Source organism: Pleurodeles waltl, chromosome 8, assembly GCF_031143425.1.
Source record: "Pleurodeles waltl isolate 20211129_DDA chromosome 8, aPleWal1.hap1.20221129, whole genome shotgun sequence".
Lineage (NCBI taxonomy): Eukaryota > Metazoa > Chordata > Amphibia > Caudata > Salamandridae > Pleurodeles > Pleurodeles waltl.
Window position 1 is genome coordinate 1,542,040,286 of NC_090447.1, and position 23,802 is coordinate 1,542,064,087.

The window sequence follows — 23,802 nt, forward strand, 5'->3', positions numbered from 1 at the left end:
GCGATATAACTCGTCATAGTTCTTGGTGGTGTCTTTAGGAGGATTATAAAACTTCTCATAGTTCTCAAAGGTGTCTTAAGAGGGCGTTATAACTCCTCGTAGTTCTCATTGGTGCCTTTAAGACAACAATGTAACTCCTCATAGTTCTTGATGGTGTCTTTAAGAGGGTGATTTGACTCCTGACATCTGATCTCCTTGGGTAGGCTGAAGGGAACAATAGTATGCCCTTTAGTTGGAAAAGTATTGTATATTACATGCCAGTACACTAACACGCAAGATATTTTTTGATTATTTTAAAGATGAGAAAAGATGAAATGTTAAATCAATGTGGAGAATGTTTTGATTTCTTAATGACGGTGTTCAAATAGTCATAATACTGAGATAGAGTTAAATGTATTTTCAAATAAATTCACTAAGTATTGATATACGATTTTAAATCATTTTTTGAAGACAAGCCTATTCTCGATATGACTCTGTAGCTGAAGTGAAAAACCCTTGTTTTTAATTCAGTAGAATTGAGGTGCCCTGGCATTGAACGTCACTACCCTGTGTCTTTCCTCCATAGGAACTACCTGGAGCTGGTGGCCGCGTCTATTGCACCTTGGACAAGTATGGAGGAGGCAATTTACCAGGAGGAGAAGACGCAGAAGGAGCTGGAGGCATTAAAACAAGCCAAGGCCTTGGAGCTGGCAGCCCTAGCGGAGCCCCCAACCCCAGCCCCCAGCGGCAAGAAGGGCAAATCTGCATCACCAAAGAAATCAAAAAGTAAGTGTGAAGTCCACAGTCTGTCCACCTGAAGATTGAACATCCCTGATCCGAATACTACACTTCTTATTGGACTTACAGAGAATAAAATGCCAAGGGGTGCAGTCCTTTTAATTCAATCACTCAGACCTCCTCCTCAGGTGATTGACAAGAAGGCTGTTCTCTGATACAAAGTAGCTAGATTGGAGCACTCCTTTTTCACACACTAAAAGTTTGCATTTGGACCAATAGCAATGGAAAGACCGAAGATGAAACGCAGTTGGAATGTATACCTCTGTGCACACAGTCTCACAGTGACTGTGTCCACAGGTAAATAGGTGAATATTTTCAAACTAAGTCACAAGTGCAGTGTCTGAATAGATGCTGTTACAATGTCATTGTAAATAATCCCACAACATGTGTGTGTTGTTTTTTTTGTATTTAAGCCCCACACTACGATACCAGCATAGGAAGCTCACCACTCCAGGAGACATGGGGGTGTATACAAATAGCAAAGGCATATATTCTCACCTGGGGGTGAATTAGGCAATTTACATAGACCCAGTAATGTTGCTGTTAAAAACCTGGGAGCAAGGCAAGTGAAGTCTAAAAGAGTTTGTTAACAAAAAAGAAGTTAATTCTATGTGAATCACAGATTTCACCAGCCGTGGTGTCCCCCAGATTATCATACTGGAGCCCATCAGTAGGTAAAACCAAGGCACAAAGTTATAAAGTTGGACACACAGACATCTGATGAAGGTCACATGGCTTTGTAAAACAGGGAATACACAGGAGCCCAAGTCTGAGATCATGAGAAAGTAAGACAACGACCCTCAGACCCTGGTTGGCTGAGCGAGCTGAACGCCATTGCTCGTCTTGAGGGCCAGGATGTGGAAGACACTCTTAAAGAAATCCACAGACACTTCCTTTAGTCCTGGTTCCCATGAGCAAGAAAAGTGATGCCAATTCTGTGATCCTGTTTGTCTTGCTCTCTGTGTCGGCAGTGAAAGTTGCAGGAGCTGCAGATTCAGCTGTGTGCTCTGGTTGGTGGAAGTGACTGCACCTCACCAGCAAGTGATGGATGCAGGGCTTTGTCCGGTCCCTGATGGCCACTGTGGACTGAAGGCTCGCCTAACGAGGCTAGTAAGAGAAGCACTGACGGCTGCCCTTGTTAGGTATCGCATAGGACACTGCATGCGCTGCCTCTTGAGTGACGTTTTGTTACCTCGTGGTTGCTTCAAAGACTGCCCATTGATACCATTTGTTGGCTTCATTGTCTCTCTCATTTGCTTGCTTTTTATTCATCAACTTCCATGAGGTTTTCTTCCTCTTCTTGGGTTTGTCACTCAGATGAAGCAAAGAAGTGTTAGCAGATAGCAGGTCCACTGCTTGCTTTTTCTGATAGTTACTTCTAGCTGCAGATTCCTTACCTTTAAATTAGCTGACGTCAGCTTGGAATCTGGAATTTTTTGCTGAGCTATACCCTGTCCACGCCGTCGGGTGGCATTGTTCAGATCCACATGCATCGTTCGGCTCCGCGTGGTGTCGTCAGCGTCATTGGACCCGCCTGTGACGTCACGGTCGCCTCTGAAGGCGGTCCGGGATCGAGCTACCCTCTGCCTTTTTGGCAGGCCTTTTTTTGACCTTTTTGTCGCGTCTTTTGAAGTTTGGGCAGGATGACATTGAGGAAATCAGTGTTCAAGTCGTGTGGCACCTGCCATCGTGCCATGTAGGTGCCGGATCCCCATCAGGTAGGGCTCTGGTGCCTCGACAGAGACCACGACTCAAAGTTGTGATCCAACTGCTGGCCCATGGCCCTGAAAGCTTTGAGGGAGAGGTCTCTAAAGCTTATGGTGGCCCAGCAGTCGACATTGGTTGGCATGACTCCTAGGAGGTCACGTTTCCAATCGAGGAGGAAGTCGCTGGACTGCTTCAGGAGCCCTGAGTCCTTTTCTTCTCACTCGAGGTCCTCTGGGCACTAGGGGAAGAGGCAAAAAAAGAAGTAGTCCAAGATGACTTTGACTTCACCACGGCTGTCGGCTGACGAGGCATCTTGGGAACGTTGACGCTAAGGCACGGTTCCGTGGAACCGATGCCAGAGCCAACTTCGAGCCTCCCCCCCTTTCCGGGAGCCAGAGTGACCCCCGCTCAGTTCAAAAAGTTTTACGACACCTCATATTTGAGATGGCTACCCACGCTGGTGCGCCTTCCGGCCCCACAGGGGCCCCATCTCGTTCAATGCCAGTGGCTTTGGCACCATTGGGGACTATAGCATCCGATACCAGATCAGGGGTGATGCTGAGTTCACATAGTCGGCCTCCTCTGGCATCGCTCCCCACATCAATGCTCCCTGCTCCACCAGCGCTCACCGGCGGAGCGAACCGCCAACTTTGACGGCGCCAACAAGGGCCAGATCAGTACCTGAGGCTTTTTCGGAACAGCCGGGTACACAGCAGGAATTGAAGGGGTCCTATGACCCATTAGAGTATGGATTGGAGCATAAGGACTGGTATGAGGGACTAGGGGAAGCCAGTGAACTGGATACTTCTCCAGATACTAGCATGCTCTCACCTCCTACGGTGGCTACGGAGGAGGGAGCTTCATGTGCTATGGTGGTTCGTAAGGCAACTGAGGTCTTGGATCTAGATTTGCCTACAGTGCCAGTTTGGACTAACCTCCTAACTGAGGTGCTTCAGCCGGGGGTTTCCACATCGGAGCCCATGTTACCCTTCAATGAAGCACTTACTGATGTCCTGCTGGGGACGTGGTCCAAACCCAGCACAGAGGCTTCTGTTAATAGGACTATCGGCCACCGCCATAGACCAGCTCCAAACTATCCTAGTTTCCTCACCCAACACCCCACCCCGGAGAGGTTGGTACTCCAGGCCTCCACTTCCCATGGCGCTTTCTCTTCCGCTCCCCCAGATAGGGAGTCCAAGAGGCTGGACCAGCTTGGAAAGAAAATGTTTTCCTCCTCCAGGCTGGCATTGAGGTCTGTAAACACCTCATGCCTATTGGGCTGTTTTTTCCTATACTTTGTGGGATATGGTGGCGCACGTGCTGCCCCAGGTCCCGGAGGTCGTGCAGGACATTCTCAGTCAAGCTGTAAAAGATGGGAGAGATGCAGGCAAGTTTACGATACAGTGTGATTTGGACATGACCAACTTGCAGGGTAGGACGATTTCATTGACAGTGGACCTTCGATGCCACGCCTGGCTCCATACGTCTGGCTTTTCGGGAGATGTCCAGGCAAACCTTATGGACATGCCCTTCAATGGAGAAAAGGCAGACTCGGCGACTGAGCGGTTCAAGGACTCTCGAGCTATGGCCAGATCCTTGGGCCTCTTGGCGCCTGCTTGCCAGCAGTCTGCCCGTCGCCCCTTTCGAGGCGTGTGGTATCATGCCACCCACAAGCCAGCCACCGTCATCCATCATCTCAGCATCCAGTGGAAGGACGCAGTTGTGGTACCTTCAGACCCAGAGGATCTAGCCAGAGGTCGGCCACCACCCAGCCCCCCCTTCCACAGCACCCAAGTCCCCCTAGTATGATTCTGCAAAACCATGCTCGTCCAGTTGGAGGGAGGATTCAATTTCATCTCCCTCACTGGCGGTCCATAACATCGGACAATTGGGTCTTGCAGATCATACAGAAGGGCTAATCCCCTCCCTTCAGTTTTTCCCTCCCTCTATGCCTCCATTAAAAGAACAGCTGATGGAGGATCATTTAATTATGCTCCGGGAGGAAGTTACGGCTCTCTTGGCCAAGGGAGCCATAGAAAGGATCCCAATGTCAGATGTAGGCAGTGGTTGTTATTCCTGCTACTTTCTGATTCTAAAAAAGAACAATGGTCTTCGCCCTATCCTGGATTTAAGGGACGTCTATCTCTTCCTCAAAAAGGAGAAATTCAAGATGCTTGTTCTTGCTCAGGTACTGTCTGCCCTTGACCAATAAGACTGGATGGTAGCGTTAGACTTGCAGGATGCGTATTTTCACATCCCCATCCTGCCTGCCCACAGGCACTACTTGCGGTTCAAGGTGGGCCACGAGCTCTTTCAGTTTACTGTGCTTCCTTTCGGTCTCACCAGTGCCCCCATGGTGTTCACCAAAGTGATGGCGGTGGTAGCAGCTCATCTGCGCAGGTTAGGGGTTTCAGTCTTCCCCTACCTTGACGACTGGCTGTTGAAGGCTTCTACGCCACAGGCTCTCGTAAACCACCTTCAGACGACAGCGAACCTCCTGCATTTGCTGGGGGTCACTATAAACGTGCCAAAGTCATACCTGACTCCCTCTCAGAAGCTCCCTTTCATCGGAGCCGTTCTGGACACAGTGCAGTTTCGGGCTTATCTTCCAGAGCAGTGAGTCCAGGATATTCAGGTTATGATACAGATGTTTCGGCCTCTATCCTGGATTTCGGTGAGACAGACTCTAAGGCTGTTGGGACTCATGGCTTCTTGCATCCTGGTAGTCAAGCATGCCAGATGGTATATAAAGGCTCTTCAGTGGGACCTGAAGTTCCATTGGGCACAGCATTAGGGGAATCTCACCGACATGATTAAAATCTCAGAGAGAACTACAAAAGATCTGCAGTGGTGGTTAGTGAACAGCGATTGGGTCAGAGGCTGACTCCTCTCCCTTCCCCAATCAGATCTCGCTGTAGTGACAGATGCATCAGTTCTGGGATGGGATGCCCATCTGGGAGAGGTGGAGATCAGAGGTCTCTGGTCTCCGGTGGAATCCGGGCTCCATATCAACTTGTTGGAGCTTTGGGTGATCTGACTGGTATTGAAAGCATTACTTCCTGTGAAAGGAAAGATAGTGCAGGTGTTCCCTGACAACACCACCGCAATGTGGTACTGCAACAAGCAGGGCGGTGTGGGGTGGTGAACCCTTTGTCAAGAGGCTCTGCATCTCTGGACATGGCTGGAACAGCAGGGCATAACCCTGGTGGTTCAACACCTGGCAGGTGCTCTGAACGCCAGGGCGGACAAACTCAGCTGTCGGTGCCTAGCGGATCACGAATGGTATCTCCACCCAGAAGTGGTGCAAGGACTCTTTCAGCAGTGGGGATAGCCTTGGTTAGATCTGTTCACCTCCGCAGAGAACGTGGAATGTCTGCAGTAGTGCCCGTTGGGGTTTCAAAGGTGGCAGTCGCTCTGTGACTTTTTTGTTGTGAGTGGAATTCAGGCCTCCTTTATGCCTTTCTGCCCATACCACTTCTGCCCAGAGTTCTCAAGAAGATCAAGAACGACTGGGCCCAAGTAATCCTAGTGGCTCCAGATTGGGCAAGGAGAGTTTGGCATCCTGAGCTTGTGAAAATGAGCATCAATCCTCCGATCAGGCTGCCCCTTCGGGAGGATCTTCTGTCGCAGCAGCAGGGGAAGGTTCTCCACCCGAACCGGTCAACTCTGCGCCTTCATGTCTGGAGATTGAGCGACAGCAGTTGATAGCTTTAAAGTCTGTAAAGTTATTTTGGGAGCCAGACGTCCTTCCACTAAAACGGTATATGCCAGCCATTGGAACCGCTTAGTATATTATTGTGCAGAAAGATCTAGTGATCCTCTTCTGCTTCTTTTCTGTCTCTTTGTACTTTCTCTTGCCCAACAAGGTTCTGCCTTGGGGACCCTCAAGGGCTATCTTTCTGCCTTATCGGCATTTCTTCAGCTGCCTGGAAATCCCCCATTGTACATAGATACCTCAAAGGGCTTGAACATATGTTTCCCCTTACGCCCTTCGTTATGTCCAAATGGGACTTAAATCTGGTCCTCACATATCTGATGTGTGCTCCTTTCGAGCCTTTGTACAACTGTCCCATCCTGCTGCTCACCATGAAGACCGCCTTCTTAGTGGTGATGCCAGGAGGGTGAGTGAGATGCAAGCTCTTTCATCCAAGCCACCGGATCTCACCATGTTCCCAGACAAGGTGGTTCTTAGAACACCTGCCATTTTGCTCCCTAAGGTGGTGATCGCATTCCATCTGGGTCAGAATATCACCCTGCCCACCTTCATTGCTCTGCATGAAGATCTGCTTCGCATTGACCAAGAAGCAGCCTCCTGAAGGCTTAAGGGTTCATTCTACCAGGGGCAAAGCTGCAACCACTGCATAGCTCGGGTGTTCCAGATTTGTCAGGCGGCAACATGGGCGTTTTTGCACACACTTGCAAAACATTACTGCCTGGACAATCAGGTACGGCGAAACAGACATTTTGCCCGTTCGGTCCTACAGGACTTTTTAGTGTAAGTAGAAATGTCCGCAGTTCCGCGCCCGAAGGTTATGTCTTGGGTAGCTATTCAAAAGTAAGGAATCTGCAGCTAGAAGTGTCTATCAGATGTACAAGTTACTTACCTTTGGTAATGCATTATCTGGTAGAGACTCTATCTAACTGCAGATTCCTTACACCCACCCATGCCTCCCCACTCTGCAGATATGTCTAGAAGGGTTGGGGTTTATCCCTTTTAGGACCCTAGTTTTGCACCGACAGTTAGTTTTATCCATGACTCTGTGCTTCTGGTGTGGAAGTTTGTGGGTAAAAGAACTGACGTATGTGCGCCGGGGCGGTAACTTTATAGGTGACCATGACATCACAGACGGCTGCAACGAGGCTGATGATGCCACATGGAGCCGAACGACGCAGACGGATCGAATGACGCCACCCGATGGCGCGTGCAGGGTATTGCTCAGCAACAAATTCCAGATTCCAAGCTGATGCCAGGAAATTCAAAGGTAAGGAATCTGCAGCTTCATAGAGTCTCTACCAGATAATGCGTTACCCAAGGTAAGTAACTTGTTCTTCAAGCCCTATTTTTTCTTTTTGTTTAAGCACTCTACTACTCTGTGTTTTCCAGCTGTATCCCTAGTGTACTTCTCCCCCTCTTTGTTCCTTCCCCATTCCACTCCTACCCACCCTGTGTTGTGCATATGCTTCCGCAGCCCCTCCCGCCCACCTTCTCTTCTTCCTGGGGCTGTCCTTCTGCTTCCTTCACTCCCTCCTGCCCTCTCCATTGTCCGTGTGCTTGCCCCAGCCCCTCCCTCACACCCTCCATTGTCCGTGTGCTTGCCCCAGCCCCTCCCTCACACCCTCGATGGTCCGTGTGCTTGCCCCAGCCCCTCTCTCACACCCTCCATTGTCCGTGTGCTTGCCCCAGCGCCTCCCACACGCCCTCTATTGTTCATATGCTTGCCTCAGCCCCTCCCTCACACCCTCCATTGTCCATGTGCTTGCCCCAGCCCCTCCCTCTCACCCTCCATTGTCCATGTGCTTGATCCAGCCCCTCCCTCACATCCTCCATTGTCCGTGTGCTTGCCCCAGCGCCTCCCACACGCCCTCTATTGTTCATATGTTTGCCTCAGCCCCTCCCTCACACCCTCCATTGTCCGTGTGCTTGCCCCAGCGCCTCCCTCACATCCTCCATTGTCCGTGTGCTTACCTAAGCCCCTCCCTCACACTCCATTGTCCGTGTGCTTGCGCCAGCCCCTCCCTCCTTTGTCCATGTGCTTGCCCAGCCCCTTCCTCACACCCTCCATTGTCCGTGTGTTTACCAAAGCCCCTGCCTCACACCCCCCATTGTCTGTGTGCTTGCTCCAGCCCCTCCCCCTATGCATTAACGAAAACTGAGCACTGATGAGAACAAGGGCATTGAAACTGCATTTTGGGTTAGCTCCAGGGCCAAGCCTCCTACTCAGGCGCCCATTGCTGGGCCAGCTCCGGGACCAACCCTTATACTCAGGTGGTCATTGTTGAGCCAGCTCCTGGGCCAACCCTTATACTCAGGTGGTCATTGTTGAGCCAGCTCCGGGACCATCCCTTATACTCAGGTGGTCATTGTTGAGCCAGCTCCGGGACCATCCCTTATACTCAGGTGGTCATGGCTGGGCCAGCTCCAGGGCCAACCCTTATGCTCAGGTGGTCATTGTTGAGCCAGCTCTGGGGCCAAACCTTATATTCAGACACCCACTGCTTGGCCAGATCTGGGGCCAACCATCCTACTCAGGTGTTCATTGCTGAGCCAGCTCCATGACCAACCCTTATACTCAGGTGTTCATTACCGGGCCAGCTCCGGGAGCAGCGCTTATACTCAGGTGTTCATTGCTGGGCCAGCTCCGGGACCAACCCTTATACTCAGGTGTTCATTACCGGGCCAGCTCCAGGAGAAGCGCTTATACTCGGGTGTTCATTGCTGGGCCAGCTCTGGGACCAACCCTTATACTCAGGTGTTCATTGCTGGGCCAGCTCCGGGTCCAACCCTTATACTCAGGTGCTCATTGCTTGGCATGCTCCGGGACCAATCCTTATACTCAGGTGTTCATTGCTGGGCCAGCTCCGGGTCCAACCGTTATACTCAGACACCCATTGCTCGGCCAGCTCAGGGGCCAACCCCTCTTCTCAGGTGCCCATTGCTCGGCCAGCTCAGGGTCCAACCCCTCTTCTCAGGTGCCCATTGCTTGGCCATCTCTGGGGCCAACCCTCCTACTCGGTGACCATTGCTGAACCAGCTCTGCACTCCCAAGGAGCATGGGCAGGTGCTGGACCCGGGACCTTCAGCAGCAGGCTCCGCCTTGGGCTCAGCCGCCAGGGTGGTAGAACAGAGGAGGAGGGAAGTGGGATGGGTTAAATAGAAACAGAGTCAGAGCAAGGGTGAGGCTTCTTATCACAGTGTGCAGCTAGGCGTTTGAGCTGTCGGGTCATGCTTTAGGGGAAGGAGCAGGCTCCATCCGGCAATATAAAGCACCACTTTGGGTTAGGCAGCTGCAGGGTGGTGGGGTGCCTGATGCCCCCTTTTCTTCTTCTCAGGACTCCCATCAGGAACAGTTAATCTACTGAACTCTCCCATAAACAGCCCCCCTCCCCACCTAAGACATGGACCTTGTACTGCGCCTTTGGGTACGAGAGAAGTACGCCGATGACAGAGTTAGGAGAAGTATTCCATTGCATTGAAAGGGGGACACCATTTGGTGGGACTATTATGAATGAACCACATACGTGACAACACTTTTTGTGAGACATTTAAAAGATCCTTGAAGTAAGACACCTGCATCTGACCCACCCGTGTCCTACAGGTGAAAGCCACAGGCTACAGGCTGCAGCTGAGTGAGCAGACAGACAGACAGACGTACAAGCCACCTGCAGACCGCAGAGTGAGCAGGCAGACCGACATACAGGCCATCTGTAGACCGCAAAGTGAGCAGCAGTACAGATGTACAAGCCACCTGCAGACCACAGAGTGAGCAGGCAGAATGACATACAGGCCATCTGTAGACCGCAGAGTGAGCAGGCAGGCAGACATACAAGCCACCTGCAGACCGCAGAGTGAGCAGGCAGACAGACACACAAGCCACCTGTAGACCACAGAGTGATCAGGCAGACAAACGTACAAGCCACCTGCAGAACTCAGAGTGAGCAGGCAGACACACAAGCCACCTGTAGACCACAGAGTGAGCAGGCAGACAGACATACAAGCCACCTGTAGACTGCAGAGTGAGCAGGCAGACAGGCGTACAAGCCACCTGTAGACCACAGAGTGAGCAGGCGGGCAGACATACAAGCCACCTGTAGACCGCAGAATGAGCAGGCAGGCAGACATACAAGCCACCTGCAGACCGCAGAATGAGCAGGCAGGCAGACATACAAGCCACCTGTAGACCTCAGAGGGAGCAGGCAGACATACAAGCCACCTGTAGACCGCAGAGTGAGTGGGCGGGCAGACGTACAAGCTACCTGCAGACTGCAGAGTGAGCAGGCAGACAGACGTACAAGCCACCTGTGGACCACAGAGTGAGCAGGCAGACAGACATACAAGCCCCCAACCCCCCCACCCTGCCCTAAAAACCATAGTACCCAACCCCCGCTCCTTAAAAAACAAAATAAATAACCCAACCACCCCACCCCTAAAAACTACCCCCAACGCTGTCCCAGCCCCACTTAACTCACTGCGTCCTATCCCGACCACGCACCCCCGTCCTAAATACAAAATTACCCCACCCCTCTCCTAAAACCCACCTCCTACCCGCCCTAAATACAAAATTACCATGATCCCCAACCCTGCGCCTAAAAACCCACCCCCCACCGACCCTAAATACAAAATTACCACTGCCCCCCAACCCCACCCCTAAAAACAAAATTACCCCAACCCCACACCCCACCCTGAAAACAAAACTACCCCCCAGCCCCACTTACCTGACCATGTCCTCTCCCAATGCTGACTCCATTTTTCTCTGCCTTAACGGCGCATGTGCGTTGTTCAGCACATGCGTGGGTAAGGCAGAGAAAAAGGGAGTCGTTAACGCAAACGTGGTTCCACTTGCGTTAACAATGGCATTGTGGTTCCAGCGTCGTTGTTCAAGATGTTTACCATACAAGTCACCTGTACACCGCTGAGTGAACAGACAGTCACACAAGCCACCTGTAGACCTCCGTCTGAAAGTAGCTGGGCACTCTGAGCTTTCAGACACTGAGGGGGTGATTCTGACCCCGGCGGTCTTAGACCGCCGGGGCCAGGGTCGGCGGGAGCACCGCCGACAGGCCGGCGGTGCCCCGCAGGGCATTCTGACCGCGGCGGTAAAGCCGCGGTCAGACCGGCAACACTGGCGGTCTCCCGCCAGTGTCCCGCCGCCCTATTGAATCCTCCAAGGCGGCGCAGCTAGCTGCGCCGCCGAGGGGATTCCGACCCCCCCCTACCGCCATCCAGTTCCCGGCGGTCCGCCCGCCGGGAACCGGATGGCGGTAGGGGGGGTCGCGGGGCCCCCGTAAGAGGGCCCCTACAAGTATTTCACTGTCTGCTTGGCAGACAGTGAAATACGCGACGGGTGCAACAGCACCCGTCGCACCTTCCCACTCCGCCGGCTCGATTACGAGCCGGCATCCTCGTGGGAAGGGAGTTTTTCCCTGGGCTGGCGGGCGGTCTTTTGGCGACCGCCCGCCAGCCCAGGGAAAAACTTAGAATACCCTCCGCGGTCTTTCGACCGCGGAGCGGTATTTCGGAGGGGAAAGTCTGGCGGGCGGCCTCCGCCGCCCGCCAGACTTAGAATCACCCCCTGAGTTTGTTTCAGCATCTACAGAAGCTTCATAAAATAAAAAATAAGTGAAACAAATCTCAAACTAAACACTATGTGTGACATGTGTCTTTTGTGCTATCTGTCCTCTGCACAGGTCCCAGAGCGAAGACACCCCCTCCTGAGCCCGAGCCTGAACCAGAGAAGCAAAAGAACCCATTCATTCGAGAGGGATCCCTCAAGGTGAGTCTCAGGGCCTGTCCCTTAAGGTGAGTCCGAGGGCCTGTCCCTTAAGGTGATTCTGAGGTTCTGTCAGTCAAGGTGAGTCTGAGGACCTGTCCCTCAGGTGAGACTGAGGACTTGATCTTCAAAGTAAGTCCCAAAATCTTTCCTTCAAGATCACTCAGAAGAACTGTCCTTCAAAGTGAGTCTAACATAGTGTCCCTCAAGGTGAGTATGAAGATTTGTCTCTCCAGTGATTTCAAATGCCCAGATACCCTTAAGGTGAGTAACAAGAGATGTCCTTCAAAGTGAGGCTAACATACAGTCCCTCAAGATGATTACAAAGAATTGTCCCTCTGGTGAGTTCAAATACCCAGATGCCCTTAAGGTGAGCAACAAGAGATGTCCTTCAAGGTCACTACAAAGAACTGTCCCTCAAGGCAAGAGAACCATTCCTCAATGTGAGTCCCACAAACTGTCTCTTCATGTGAGTACAAAACTGGCCCCAGAGCTAGGAACTGATTTTGATCGTGGGCCTAAGATTTATATATCTCTACAGAGCCTAGAAACTCAGTTTAGGGGAATGAGGGAGCGTAAACACATGAAGGGAATCTCTAGGGTGCAAACTGCTTTCCCTCTGTGTGTTCAGTCCTCAGTTACCCATAGACACTTCAGAGAAGGTGTCATCAGTACTGGGGTGAGACGTTGTATTGTGGGGGGGTCAGGCTTCTTCACCATCCCACCAGATAGTGATTTGAAAGAATCTAGCAGCTTCATACAGTAGACCATGTGACTATGTCCATGTGATGATGTGCCCATGTGAAGATGTGACCATGTGAAGATGTGACCATGTCCATGTGATGATGTGACCATGAGGTGCTGATGTGACCATGACCATGCCCAGGTGGTGATGTGTTTAAGGCCCTTTTACCTTCCTATTCCGTCACTCATTCATTGAAGATGTCTTTCTAGGCACTGTACATCCAGCGTGAGGTCTGTTTCTAAAGTGCTTGTGAATGCTAGCGCTTCATGACACTTGAGGGAGCAGAAGGAGCTTCATTCTTCAGATCTTGTGTCTTTCAGGCCTGGAAGGAGGAACAGGACCGGTTGATGGAAGAAGAGCGCCTAAAGGAAGAGCAGAAGGCACAGAAGCGCGGAAGAGCCGAAGGCAAGAAGAAAGGGAAGAGCAAGGAGCGGACCGGCTCTGCCGACAGCAAAGCGTCCAAGACTTCCAAGGATTCCAAGGGATCCAAGGGATCAAAGGGGTCCAAGGGATCTGGCAAGAAATCCTCTAAGGACAAAGGGAAGGCGGAGCCGGCGCAGGCCCCTGGGCCTGTTCATGAGGATACAGGACCCCCTCCGCCCCCACCAGAGAGAGTGTACCCGGTAAGAAGCTCATGGTTGCAGTGTGGACATTGATGGAGTTCAGTCAAAGTGTCTACCATAGGCTATTGTGTCTGTAGGAGAAGGTTGGAATCTGCTGCGCTCAGCTGTGATGTCACAGTAGCTACAACCAATCATGTAGTGGGCGACATGCAGGGGAGGAGTTTAGAAGCTGCTGTGCATAGCTATGATGTCACAGTAACATACAACCAACCATCTACAGGGTGACATCCAGACCCGGGGGAGGAGGTTAGAAGCTGCTTTGCATTGCTGTGATGTCACAGTAGTATACAACCAATCGTGTACCGGGTGACATCCAGGGGAGGAGGTTAGAAGCTACTCTGCATGGCTGTGGTGTCACAGCACCATACAACCAATCATGTACTGGGTGACATCCAGGGAGGAGGTTAGAAGCTGCTTTCCATGGCTGTGACGTCACAATAGTAATCAACCAATCATGTACTTGGTGACATCCAGGGAAGCATGTTGGAAGCTGCTGTGCACGGCTGTGATGTCACAGCAGCTACAACCAATCATGTACTGAGTGACATCCACAGGAGGAGGTTAGAAGCTTCTTTGCATGGCTGTGATGTCACAGTAGTATACAACTAATCATGTACTGCGTGACATCCAGGGGAGGAGGTTAGAAGTTGCTGTGCACAGCTATGATGTCACAGCAACATACAACCAGTCATGTCCTGGGTGGCATCCAGGGTAGGAGGTTAGAAGCTGCTTTGCTTGGCTGTGATGTCACAGTAGTATAAAACCAATCATGTACTGGGTGCAGGAACCTGGCCTGGTGTGTGATGAGTACCTAAGGTACTTACACCTTATACCAGGTCCAAGTATCCCCTATTAGTGTAGTGTAGTCAGTGTCTAGAAGCCAGGCTCTCTAGAGTTAGCTGTTGATGAGCAGCCAAGGCTTATCTAGGATGCAAAGCTCATGCAATACCACTGTAGTCACACAGCACTTATACACATGAAAGAAACCACATAGTGTTACAAAAATAAAGGTACTTTATTATGGTAACATAGCACCAAAAATACTATAGAGGCAATACTCCCATAGGAGGTAAGTAATACACAAGTTATATACACTAGTTGTCAGAAATAGGCATAAGAATAGTTAGAAAACAGTGCAAAGCAATGTAAAACACAATAGAGAATAGTGGCCCTAGGGGGAGCACAAGCCATATATTAAAAAGATGGAATGCGAGAGTTTCAACCCCACCTAGGTAAGTGGAGTATGTAGAGGGTCACTGGGGGTACCAGGAAAGCCCCTACCCGTCAAGCTGAGGATTTCAGGAGTTGGTTGATGGTGAGGAAGGAAAGTCAGCACTGCAGACCTGGGGTCAGAGTCGAGTTCCTGGAAGATGCGGATTTGCGTATCTGGATTCCACTAACAAGCTTTGGCACGGCAAAACTCACGGTTGGCGGAAAGTGGTGCTGCCGGGGTCCAGCAAGGCCCAGGAGGACTCATCCCAGGAGGGGGAGCCAGAGGGGCCCGTCGGCGTCACAGAGAGCCCACAGAAGCACTGGTAGCATGCACAGGAGTTCCACAGGATGGGGACACAGAGGTGCAAATGGAGCCCATGCAGCACTACGAAAAAGGATCTCACGCCGCAGGAGAGTCACTCCCGAAGTTGTGCGTCACAGGATGGAGTGCTGGAGCTACACGATGCATGAAGACCCCTTGGAGGAAGTGCCAACAAGCCTTGGTAGCTGCAAAGGACGCAGTGCACAGGTATACTGTCCTGCGTGGAAAGGCAAGGTCTTACCTCCACCCAAGTTGGACAGCTGGTAGACAGGATGGTCTGGACCACTTCTGACCACCAGCAGTGTTGCAGGATCCACGCAGCTCAGCAGGAGACCGGATCCACGCAGCCGGTCGTAGTTGCTGTTGGTGCCTGCAGATGCAGGGGGTGACTCCTTCACTCCAAGAGAGATTCCTTCTTCTTTCCTGTGCAGACTGAAGATGGGCTGTCCTCAGAGGATGCACGACCGGGGAAATGTTGCAGAAGCTGGAAGGAGCTGTGGAAACAATGTTGCAGGCAAAGTCTTTGTCTTTGTTGTAGATTGTCGGTCCTGGAGAGTCCAGATGCAGTTTCTTTGGTCAGAAGTCGAAGCAAAGGATGCAGAGGAGTCCTGCTGGAATCTTGCAACCCGAATCTGAGGAACCACCCAAAGGAGAGACCTTAAATAGCCCTGAAAGGAGATTGGGTGACCACCTATCAGGAGGAGGCTCTGGCGTCACCTGCCTGGTCTGGCCACTCAGATGCTCCCAGAGTTCCCTGCCAACCGTGAATCCAAGGTGGCAAAACCCGGGGACCCTCTGGAGGAGCTCTGGACACCACCCCTGGGGTGGTGATGGACAGCAGAGTGGTCACTCCCCTTTCCATCGTCCAGTTTCATGCCAGAGGAGGGACTGGAGGTCCCTGAACCTGTGTAGACTTGTTTATGCACGGAAGGCACCAAATGTGCCCTTCAAATCATACCAGTGGGCTGGGGAGGATACCCCTCCCAAGCCAGTCACACCTATTTCCAAAGGGAGAGGGTGTAACACACCTCTCCCAAAGGAAATCCTTTGCCCTGCCTTCCTGGGCTCGAGCTGCTCAAGCAACAGAAACCTGTCTGAGAGGTGGCAGCAGCTGGGGCTGCCTGGAAAACCTCAGAAGGCTGTAGGAGCAATGCTGGGGGACCCAAAAGCAGACCTCACAAAAATGCTAAGACCAGCCCCACTTCCTTGACATCGCAATATCTTTCTTTAAAACATCCAATCCCTCTCCCTCTGTTGTATCTCTCCTGTCTCTGTGATCCCTTTCTCTCTAACTCCCATCACCCTCTTTCCCTCTAGTTCACCGGTGAAATGCCTGGTGGAATAAAAAGCCTGTCCTGCCCGGGTGACATCACAGCAGTTGAAAACACCAACATAATACACCATAAGCTTAAGTAATTAGAGATATCCCTCTAACAGAGAGTACAACCATTGCACAAACCCCAGAACTCATCACCACAACCTGAATCAGGCGCTACCTTGCGGTGGTAACCACCGAACCCATGTGGAAAGTCAACAAACCTGCGAAAGAACCGACACTGTGCCACTGACAGAATGTGAGGTACGCAAATGTCGATCAGATAACACAAGAAGCACAACTTGCTCATCTAATATCACTCTCAAAGATTTGTTACAGTACAGATTCCCAAACGCCATTATTATATAAACTTGTGTTGCTTTAAAAATCTTGGATAAATCATTTCATTCTGAGTTTTTTTTTAGGGGGGCCGTATTTTGTGATTTGTCCCTGGCATAGAGTTTATGAAATGTATTTTTGTTTAGGCGTCCCATGGCTTGCACGATATTTGAATGTTCTTCTTAGCTCCTCATATTTAATTTTTAGTTTATTTCTCTTCATTTATTTAAAACTCCGTTTCCATCCATGTCTCTGTTAGTCCTCCTCCATGTCATGACAGCTCAACAAACCAACATGACACGTGCTAGCCCCGCTCATACCATTAAATATCATTGGTAGCATAGTTGGAGACGTCTTCACGAAGGTGGAGTTAGTGCTAGTGGAATTCATGTGCTGTTCCTTGTCCACATGTGTGGCTGACTTACCTGGTCTCAACTGCGTTTGCTTGTTCCAGACTTTTTGCCAAGATTGATCCCACGCCCACACTCAGGAGGGTCCTGTATTTCTTTCCATGCATGAAAAGACCTTTAACATCATTAGCTTGGCATCTCTGTTTGTTACCCTTAAAAAGTTGCCATTCCTAAGACCTTTATTAATTAAATGCAGCCATTTCACCAAATTAACACAATATAATTTCAACAGGATTGATAGCACCAGTGGTTGAATGAATCTTAGCCACTGTAGATCGCTTAGAGCTGTATTCCAGACCGTAGCTTCTCATCCATTTTCCCACTAGACAGAGACCAGACGTATATATCTGCCTTGATTCTGCTCCTGTGAAAACTTTCCAGCAGAACTGTCAGGTGAGAGTCCTCCAGACCGGAGCATAAGCAAGCCCAGTCCAGTTTGGGCCTACATAGGCCACGTCAGTGAGATGAGGCTTGGGTTCTGTGTACATGAATACGACATTAATCAGATAAGGTCCTTCAATTCAATTCATTTCAGGGGATTTATTCAGCATGGCTTCCAGCACTAGTGAGGTAAGGCTCAGATAAGAAGGTAAAGCTCAGATAAGAAGTCCTACTCAAACAGGTAAGTTTGAAGTTGTTTTCTGAAGCCAAGAAGGTTGTTACTGGATAGGAGGGAGAGAGGCAGAGCGTTCCAGAGCTTGGGAGCAATGAAGGCACAGGATTGCCCTCCATATCTGGTCCTTTTCACCCTGGAGACACAGTGCTGGTTCACCCGAGTGCTCTGTTTGGCTGATAAGGACTAGTCGGTTGAAGGGGGATGTGAGGGCCAGTCTTGCGTTTTGCACGCTAAGTCACACTTTAAAAGTAATCCTCCTACTGATGGGTAACCAGTGCAAGGTTGTGAGTGCTGTAGAAGCAGACAGAGTTGGGGATACCCAAGAGGATCAGGGCCGCTGCGTACTGGATTACTTGCACTCTTTAATGACTGAAAGGGGGCTTCCTAGGTAAAGGGAGTTCCCATAGTCAAGGCGAGATGAGACCAGGCCTTGAACCACCACTCTCTGTGCTGCAACAGGTACCATCTAAGAGTCTCTCTGAGGATGCGCATCAGACCAAAGCAGGCGGAGGACAGCTTCTTCACCTGGGCAACCATGGTGAATCTGCTATCAAGAATAACTCCCAGGCTCTTTACCCACACCTCAGGAGGTAGACGGCCACCCAGGCAGAGGGAGGGCAGCTGAGCTGGTCCCAGAGTGATGGGTTGCTGTCGACTACCACAACCACTGTGTTGTCACCATTGAACTTCGGACAGCTCGGAGCAATCCAGTCAACTACTTACTGTAGACATACACTGAGTTGCTGTGAGGCTGTTGTTGTAATTGGAGTTAATGAAACAATGATCTGCTTGTCAACCACAGTGGACACTGTAGAGAAGTCCAAGGAGCAGATTATATTCGATAGAGGGCAGATGTAGAGATTAAACGGAGTCGGGTTCAATGAGGAGCCTTCAGGAACTCAGCGTTTCAGTTGGTGCGTGGCTGAGAAAAACGGGCCTTCCCTGACTTGGGAGCTGCAGTTCTCCAAGTAAGAGGACACACATTTAAGTGCTTGCTCTGGGACTCCGACCTCTTCCAACCTCTGCAGAAGGATGAGATGCGAGACAGTATCGAAGGCTGCACCTAGATCGAGAAGAACGACGACAGCGGTGCATCCCCTGTCCAGGACCGCCTTTAGCTCTTCTTTTGTTGCCAGAAGTGTGGTTTCTGTACTGCATCCCCTTCTAAATCCGGTGTGAGTGGGATGCAGTATGTTATGGGCTTTCAAAAAAAGTCAGAAGCGGCTTGTTCATCAGTTTGTCCATGATTCCAGCGCCTCCAGGGAGAAGAGAGACAGGTCTGTAATTTTCAGCTAACTCTGCCATCAATGATGTGTTTTTAACAAGGGTCTGACATTTGAGTGCTTCCATGAATCGGGTCCTTCCATCATGTCAGCCACACTAAAGTCAATTTTAATGTGGTATCATCCAGTAAGCCTTCCAGGGTGTCTAGAACACACCTTCATTCACAATATCCTTCTTTCTTGCAGAGGTTCAAGTTCTCTCAGACTTTGGGGGGTCACAATGTTTGGGGAGTATTATCACAGCCATAGATCAGCGGTGCTGCCCCCACCCCCGCAGGGTTTGTATGGCGGAGCCTCATCTGGCTCTCCCGCCATGAACCTTTGACCCCGACGGAATATAAGGGATAACTGCACCCCAGCTTCACAACCACCCCACAAACATCCCAGTGGACAGGGTTTGTGGTGAAACCATTGGTAAACATTACAAAACAAGTCTGAATACAAAACGCCACCTGTTCTTTTCTGTTTCGTACATTACAAAACAAGTAAACTCTTGGCTGAAGATGATCTGTCCTTGAATCTTGGTGGTGTTATTGTGTTCCTTGTTCATCTCATCTATTTTCCATTGTACATTAATACTCAGTGATATCTATGTTTAGACTTACACAAACAACAAATAAACTTACTGTCTCCCCAAATATCTAAGGTAGTTGGGTTTGGAAGACATGATTATGTTTTTTTGTGCTCAACACAGGAATCTGGTCAAATGGAGAAAATGTCAATAATTGAAACTGCAATTAATGTTAGCATTGAGATCAATAGGATTCTAATCCTGGGTAACTTTCTGGGAATTAGATGCCCTATAAGGAATCTCAAACCTCCTAGACATCTTCCGGATATTGTCTTTGCCTTATTTCTGGCCTTTATATTTACTGTGAATTATACAAAAAGTTACGAATCGAAAGTTTTTATAAATCTATGGGATTACTCGGGCGCATCCTAGGTCCGTCATTATCTATACATTTGCAGAACATATTGGGGATCACCGTTCCTGCCACTGGATCAGTCCAGTTTGAAGCCTGAGACACTTTCTGGGGATTAGATGCCTCATATGGAACAGGCCGGACAACTTCCGGGCAGAGGGTCTGATTCACAAGGGTAAAGTTAGACCAAAAGTGTAACTCAGACAAAAGTGTAACACAGACCAAAAGTCCAACTTTTCTATTTTTCCTTATTCACAAACGGAAAGTCAGAACAAATGTCTCAACTTAGACCAAAAGTTTAACTTTACCATTGTGAATATCGAAAAGGAGTAAAGATAGACTTTTGGTCTCACTTTACCTTTGCGAATCGGGTCCATTCTCTTTGCCACAACACTGTCTTGTTGTGGTCATTGTTCCTCTGAGTGGATCAGTAAATCTAGTGTCTAGCACAAGGCGTCGCTCCAGTAACAACTTAGAAGTACTTGTTCTATGAAATGAAATCCATTTCACAAAGTACTTCTGCTGATCTGTGTCAGATATAAAGTATAGACAATCTGACCATTGATCTGATTTTGTCCATCGTGTGATCCATTAACGCAGTATGATATTGGATAGAAATGTGTGATTTGTGCAAGACCCGTGTACCAATGTTCACTTATCAGTTGCATTCAGTCCTGGTCACATGAAGTGCTTATTTTGAGCCGGTGGTTTCCAGTGGTCAGCACCAGCACTTAATTGTCAACTCCTGCACTTGACAGCTGCCACATGGTGGTGCTGTTGTTTGTAATTTAAAGATGAGCAGAACAACAATTGTTTACTATTCAATATACATTGTAACCCACTAATACCTGCCACCCAAGCCATTCTTACATCTTCGGGGGCCTCGAACAGTATGAATTGTCATACTTGTATTAGTGTGATGCTTAGGAGTTGTGTAGTTACTACCACTTGCTGTGCTGACAGTGGTAATGTGTGGGGGCAAGCTGCGGTGGCCTCCTCACGAGGGCCCTGGCACTTTTTTCTTTACAAATTAAGCACACCGGCTGGATCTGACCCATCTGACGAAAGTTGTGCAACATGTCCATCAAGTTATCCTTTCTCTGCGCCTACACTGGCGTTACTGCATTCTGATACACCAAGTGATGGGAGTCCCACGTAGGGTCAGGAGGGTGAAATGTATGTCTGATTTTCAGGATATCCTTGTAAGAAACCCTTATACAGAATTAATCTAATTGGAACACATTGACGCATTCAGTCGCTATCCTGAAAACCAAGCCTACGTCCTACCCCGACCTGTGCTCGGTGTTGTGCACAGTGTCTTAGCGCTCCACTGTTGAGTTTTTGCAGTACATGTTCATCAGCATTTGCCCACACCCAGTAGGGGTGATGCTGCTACAACTGTATCCTAGTATTTGTTGACATTTGGTACCCCGGCACCAGACTGCCACTGGGACGCTTATTGGGTATCTCAGCTGTCTCTCTGCGGTGTGGCAATGGTGCCCTTGTACCTCTGCCTTAGTCCGCAAATAACTGAAATGTGGGCTGCAGATTCAAATCCTGGTTGTCACAGAGCCTGGAACTACCATGTTCTATATCCTGGGGCTCTTTTAAGAGAATGTGTTGGGCATCCCCACATGGCAGAGGGACACCAGGAGTTGGTAACTCAAGGCACCCATGGTCTCAGGAGAGGATTGTGATCATGCAGGTGGATCCAAAGCAGGTATGAGGACGTGGGTGATAGAGAGAGCACTTTTCTGGCTGACATGCTATGATGTTTCTCTCATTTTTGGATGTCTTTTTGGCACCCTGGATTTTGAAGATGTCCACCCCTGTATCTGGCTCTTCTACAGTGCGAAGGTTGGATACATTTTAAGCAGCGTCTGTTTTGTGAGCTCCTCAGCCTCAGTTTCCACCCTACAAGAAAGGCTGCAGGATCCAGCATCATCGGTAATCGCCATGACATCAGGACAAGTCGGTCGCCTACACACATGGTAGCATTCAGAAGTTCCAACAAGCTATCTTGTAGAAGTAGGCGGTGCACCTCAAACAGAAAGGCTCAAGTAAATATCAGGATGCAGATGGTACTAGAGATGGGCTTCAGGTGGCTTTCTGGTACCCCTGGAAGGGCATAGTGTATTTAAACTTTCAAAGTGTTGGCAGAGTTAGAAGCAAAGACGTGTCTTTCCAAAGGCAGTCACTATTTGGCCACGATTGAAAACGAGTGACCGGAAACCCTATGGATAGCACATGGGTGGGCATGACACCTGTTTTAAGTTTTGTTCATTTATTTTTAACAACTCAGCCCTATTCTTCTCACTTTTATCTGCTCAACACACCAACAAAAATTGTGTTATCAACCCTCCCCACCTCATCAACCCTGGGAGGTATTTTCAACTCAGCCTTGCCTTCACTGTCCAGAAAAGCAACATATTCATCAAGGGATCTAATCCCAAACTTTCCGACCCCCAGGAAATTATTATTTTCATTGCTGCTGACCACTGTATTGTGCTTACACAAGAGCTGGTCCTGGCATGACTGGACTCTTGTATCTGAGGCTACGCTGTCCTCCCCATCAGGCGGATCACCAGGCTGGACGGTGAGCAGACGCACGCTTCCAGAATGTGCCTGGACCTCGGGCCTGGGAGTGCTTTGAGCCCGCTGTAAAAGCTCTCCAATGCAGAAACACTCCCCTCTGGCTACAGCGAGATGGACTGTCGTAAGGTTGAGATTCTCCTTGAAGAAAGTGCAGGAGTCTCTTGACCTTGAAGTGTGGGCTGATAATTCAGAGGTCATCAGAGAGCATCCAAGTCAGGTGCAAATACTAGAAGGTTTGTCCACCGTGGGCATTACTTAAGGGACTTGGATTGAAAAGAAGATGTGCAGGCGAGCCCTGCAGCTCTCAGAAGTGCCAGGAGCCTGCATGGGGGAGCATGCACTATCTGTGCTGTTCTCCAAGGGATCTGTACCTCATTTTTCTTCTAGTCGTTCTGCTTATCCCATACGTCAGCAGAGTTTGTGCTAGTGAGAGAAAAAGATAGTTCCCTTTAAGAAAGGCTCTTTAAACCTGATACCTGCCATACTTTCAGCGACAAGCATCCTATGCTACTGTTACAGTCATGGCGCTGAGGGTGGCATTCTGCCATCTATGACACGACAATGGTTGGACACTTCCTCCTCATGGCTCACAGTGGGTTTATGCTTTGAACATGTTCCAGGAGCCTCACTGACCAACCCCACACAGAGATCCCACCAGGCATATACATGCACAGAACACTATGTCACAGGTAAGTAGCTTCTACAGTACATCAAATGCTGCAGCATTCTTGTGTCATCTCTTGGGGGCCTACCTCTCCAACATCATTGACTTTCTCCCTCCTCTCTTCGCTCTAGTTTTCTGGATACAATATGGGAGACAGCCTCATTCAAGTTTCAGGAGGCACTCGGTTCTTGTACCCCAGTGATGGAGGGCAGATCCACGTTGAGAAACTTGTATTTGAAAAGGGTAAGTTAAAGGCAAGTTGCAAACTTTCAGTGACACCTGACAAATAGTTGGTTTGTGGTCTGTTTTGGATTTGTCAAGGTCTGCATCTCTTGCAAGGCAAGAGTTAGTCTAAAAATAAATGTAAGCTTTTTAGAGGAGCTGCTTGACCTGCTGATGTGTGGGTCTCTGCTCATGTAGAGTGGCATGTATGCATGAATGTATGTATGTATGTATGTACACATGTATGCTTGTATGTATGTATGTGGTATCTGTATAGCACAAACCTAACCCAAAGGCAGTAGGGCATTGTACAGGGTCAAAGGCAAATGTACAGTCTAAGAGCCAAAGTGGAATGCTAGTTCATTGTGATGTGGTGTTCTCTAAAGAGGTGTGTATTTAACTCTTTCCTAAATTGGAGCACCGTTGGGTGACCTGATGGATAGGGGGATGTTGTTTCAGATCCTGGGTGCATAGCTGGACTAGACTGTTGCCTTGTGCTTCCTTTTACACCTTTGTGACTTTAGACTGATGGTGTCCTGGCTTCACGTATACAGAGAATCC

At 49.6% G+C, this 23,802-nt stretch overlaps 1 protein-coding gene across 5 annotated transcripts in view; it reads left to right on the forward strand.

The window, feature by feature from the left end:
* The window catches only part of SPAG17 (sperm associated antigen 17), a 720,739-nt gene that overhangs the window by 367,698 nt on the left and 329,239 nt on the right, over window positions 1-23,802 (forward strand). For all 5 annotated transcript variants that reach the window (XM_069203004.1, XM_069203006.1, XM_069203008.1 and 2 more), the window contains 4 exons: window positions 566-765; window positions 11,890-11,975; window positions 13,038-13,340; window positions 23,151-23,262. In XM_069203004.1, the coding sequence (XP_069059105.1) occupies window positions 566-765; window positions 11,890-11,975; window positions 13,038-13,340; window positions 23,151-23,262 (701 nt within the window). The remainder of the gene's footprint in view (window positions 1-565; window positions 766-11,889; window positions 11,976-13,037; window positions 13,341-23,150; window positions 23,263-23,802) is intronic.